At 33.2% G+C, this 4083-nt stretch overlaps 2 protein-coding genes across 2 annotated transcripts; one reads left to right on the forward strand and one right to left on the reverse strand.

The window, feature by feature from the left end:
• Positions 1 to 5: 5 nt before the first annotated feature.
• Positions 6 to 272, reverse strand: LOC116337896 (histone H1-II-like; the record flags this gene model as incomplete). The annotated part of the gene is made up of 1 exon (XM_031762842.1): positions 6 to 272. A coding segment is annotated over exon 1 (237 nt), but the record flags the coding sequence as incomplete, so codon positions are not given.
• A 1391-nt stretch (positions 273 to 1663) lies between these two features.
• Positions 1664 to 3663, forward strand: LOC116337895 (putative protein lysine methyltransferase SET5). Its single transcript, XM_031762841.1, has 2 exons — positions 1664 to 1918; positions 1986 to 3663. The coding sequence occupies exons 1-2, from the start codon at positions 1811 to 1813 to the stop codon at positions 3492 to 3494; spliced, it is 1617 nt and encodes a 538-aa protein (XP_031618701.1). The 5' UTR covers positions 1664 to 1810; the 3' UTR covers positions 3495 to 3663.
• Positions 3664 to 4083: the final 420 nt, after the last annotated feature.

A 4083-nucleotide genomic window follows, 5' to 3' on the forward strand; every position in this document is an offset into this window, starting at 1 on the left:
ATGAATGGAGCCAATTTTTCGGCATCGACCTTGTTGTTGGCGGTGATATACTTCTTGATTGCTTGCAAGGATGAGCCACCGCGTTCTTTCAATGCTTTGATTGCGTCGTTGACCAATGTAGCGGTTGGTGCATGGGTTGGTTTCGATGCTGGTTTCTTGGCTTTTGGAACTTTGGCTTTTGGCGCTTTTGCTGGTGAAGCGGCTGCTGCTGCTGGTGCTGGGGCTGGTGCTGAGTCGGCCATTTTAATTTCGCTTTGAGTATTTGCTTTATTGTAGACAGTAAACAAACGTATGAGTGGCACAATGCACGTCACTTGGTACATTGACTAGGACCGTTCCTTTCGGAACGCACCGATCTAAAATGACTTGTTCAATGATTTTCATTAGTGTAAATGTGATGAAGTCGTTTTGTGTTTTTGCGAAAATTTATTAAAGATATCATTTTGAAATGTGGATTTTACGCAATTTTCCAGTCAAGAAGTAATGAATTTATGAAAAAAATATACAAATATTGTTATCTGTATTTTCAAATCGTTGCAATTACTACTTAAACGAGAAATTTTCTTCTGATCTCAACAAAATTTATTTTTAAATTGCAATAATTTTAATTTCCTTCCATTAATTTTTGTCATTTTTGTTTTAATTCAATTCATCTATCATTTCTCTTCAAATTTATGTAGAAATCAAATCATTATTTTCTTTAAATTGTCTGAATTTGGCTCTAATATGTGAGACCTTTTGTACTGAAAACGCAACGGATCAGTGGTTGTATGGAAACATTGAGAAAGTTTTTAATTTGAATTTAAATAAAAATAGAGAAATTTTCTGTGATTTTATCTCATGTTTGATTGAGATTTCGAAAAATGTCATTGTTTCCCTCGTTGTATAGAGGCATCATGAATGATTTTAAACCATAATAAAATAAAAACCAGGCAATATATTGAATTAACTGGTCAGTTGAGCTGACAGTACGTTAGCCAGCTAAATGGGCTAAAACAATAGACGTTATTGTTTTAATGATGAATCACTTTTCTTGTTTTAATAGAAGTGATTGTTCATTAAAACAATAACTTCTATTGTTTTAGTCCATTTAGCTGGCTAACGTACTGTCAGCTCAAATGACCAGTTAGTTCAATATATTGTCTGATAAAAACTGACGAATTGATTCTATCTCATGTTTGTATATTATTCGCTAACAAGAATAGAATATAATCTTACAATTTTTAAAGATGTTTTGATTGTTAATTGGATATAATTTGTTTTGTATTCAATGAGACATGTAATAATATCTGGTTAATCTAGATAATTCAGGCAAACCTAAATGAAACAAAGTTTTCTCTAAATATTTTATAAAAAATAATAAATACATTTTGTGACTTATACCTGTGAAATGTAGAGCAATAAACAATTTTATTCTAGGTTGGAATTTAATCAGATAAATTTGGCTATGAGAAGCTCTGTAGTTTGTTGGGAGATAATATTTTTGAGTATATTCACATAAAATATTTTATTTTAATGATTGATTTAATGTAAAAATGAGTTTGATTAGAAATGAATGAAAACTCATCTGAGAACACTTGCTAATTTTGAAGCGACAACACATGTTAATAATTTAGAACAACATTTAGCACAGTGCTATTTAATCGATTGAACAATACACAAACATAACCTTTAAACCAAAACTACGTGACATTGCACATTTATTGAAAGAAGTAACAAGTGACACACGCAAAAGGCAAAACAAAATTGTGCAAAGGAATTTATTTTTGTGACTGCTCAATTCGATTTACTCAATAATAATTTCTCCAAGATGTCTTTCGGGGAATTTATTTTTCCTCTTACTGAATGGTTTCGACGAACACGGGTGAATCTGTTGTGGCCAGAATATGAAGGCCGCGAAGAAATTATTGAACTAGTGGTATGTCTAAAAGTGTTTATTTCTCGTTATTCATAGAATCCAAATTCATAGAACTAACTTTTCAAAGGAAACAAAACGTGATCCAAAGGTTTCAGACCTAAAGGAAAGACTATGGAAAAAGGATAAAGATGGAAAATTTATTGATATTGGTGACTACCCGCTAAGCGAAGAAAAACTACAGGAATTCGCCAATGTCTTAGAGGCATTAGATGAAGACTGCCATGGCAAAGACGTCGAAAAAGCAAAAGAAACACGACGGATGGGAAACAGGATTGATTGCCCAACAACAGCATTAAAGTATTACAACGAAAGTTTACGAAACGCAGAATACGGATCCACTGATATGGCCTTGGCGTATGCAAATCGAGCCGCATGTTTTTATAAAATGGAATTGAACAAACTAGCGTTTATGGAAATCAATCGAGCAAAAGAAGCAAAATTCCCAACACATTTACGGGCAAAACTAGCAATACTTCTGGCAGATGTTATTTTTCGCCTAAATGAAGAAAGCTTTCTGGAAATTCAACTTGAACATAAGAAAAAACCAACGGAATTGAGTTTTCTTGCTAATGAAGACCATCCACCTTTGGCCGATGTGGTAACAATCAAGAACGACAGAACATTTGGTCGACATATGCTTTCAAAGTTTCCTTTGAGACCTAACGACGTTATTTTGGTTGAAGAAGACTACCTAAGAACAGTTGACCATTTAGAAAGTAGTTTTCGGGCATGCGCCACGTGCTTTGAAATGGATAAAAATTTCATTCCATGTGAAAAATGTAGAGAGGTGGTGTTTTGCAACGAATATTGCCGAGAAAGAAACCACGTACATGCATGGGAATGTAACACCTTCATAACAACCCTTGAATTTGAGATGAAATTACCACTGCATTCAATGCTAAAAGCATTTGATACATTCACGCGCAACGACAAATTAGATTTAAATTCACTCAGAAATCATGTTAAATTATGGCTGAAGACCATAGATGACTTGCCAAGTACAACTCATGACTCACGATCGAAGTATGAGTTTTTCTTTAAGCTGTCAAGGGCCACTTTGTGCGAAGAACTATTGAGCCACAAGCAGAAACCTCACGAAATGGTTTATCTAATTGAAAATATGCTGTTGAAAATACCGAAAATCGCTGAGGCCTTTCAATACAGAGATGATTACTATTTTCTTAGGCATTTAATAATTCATCATTGTATTGTTATAAAAACCAACTGCTTCGGTGATGAGCACTCAACAAGCTTGGGCCTCATTCAATCTTTATTCAATCATTCCTGTGATCCAAATGTTTTTAACAGACACGAGGGAGCAAAACATATTTATTATCTAAAGAAAAGGGTAAGACGAAATGCTCAACTTTACATAAGTTACGTCTATTTGTTCCATCCCACTGAGCGTCGTCAAGAAGTACTTCATGAGCATTGGGGTTTTATTTGTGCGTGTAAAAGATGTGTAAGAAGATCGGGGAGCAAGGAAGTGTATCAAGATGCCAACTCTATTCTATCTGTTTTAAGCGATCGCTTTAGTGATGAATATGATGGTGAATATAGTAGGTCTGATGAATAACTTATTCATAATCCATTGTTCATATACACTTTTTTATCATTTATTTATTTAAAATTGAGTAAAATGTCAAAGACTGTCAAATAAATGTAAATGGGTCTCAGCGTTATTATAAACAAAGAAAAAAACACAGATTTAAGATTATTAAAATTTGAATATCCATGTTTAAAAATGCCAATACTGATAAATAAATTCATTCATTTATAAATAATAAAGTTTCGAAAATGGTTATATACTTTTCTCGTGTTTTCATTGTACATACATACAATTTTTCATGCACAAGCATTACACACATAATCTGAGCTTTCTATATATTTTTCATCAGCGAGTGGATGAAAATACATTAAATATTTCAATAATTATGGATGGAATGAATATGGAGGTCCATGTCGCTGAATATGGGGCTGTATACTAATTATTACACCACGACGTAATTCTATTTTATCGAAAGAAATTATTTTTGATTTTTGTAATCTTTATAAAAAATTGTTTGTTGGCCCTGAAAAGGGCCGTTTTTTGTTTTTTGATGTTCAAAGTGAATTTATGCTTTCTTGGTTTCGGTCTTCTTTGGCAACAAGACGGCTTGGATGTT

Source organism: Contarinia nasturtii, unplaced genomic scaffold (assembly GCF_009176525.2).
Source record: "Contarinia nasturtii isolate CC-2019 unplaced genomic scaffold, AAFC_CNas_1.1 Cnas_scaffold_336, whole genome shotgun sequence".
Taxonomy (NCBI): Eukaryota; Metazoa; Arthropoda; class Insecta; order Diptera; family Cecidomyiidae; genus Contarinia; species Contarinia nasturtii.

Excerpts from the sequence above, each read along its gene's own strand:
- LOC116337895 (XM_031762841.1), top strand. The coding sequence starts at position 1,811 with ATGTCTTTCGGGGAATTTATTTTTCCTCTTACTGAATGGTTTCGACGA. Across the intron at positions 1,919-1,985 it reads AAGAAATTATTGAACTAGTG|GAAACAAAACGTGATCCAAA; the intron begins GTATGTCTAAAA and ends AACTTTTCAAAG.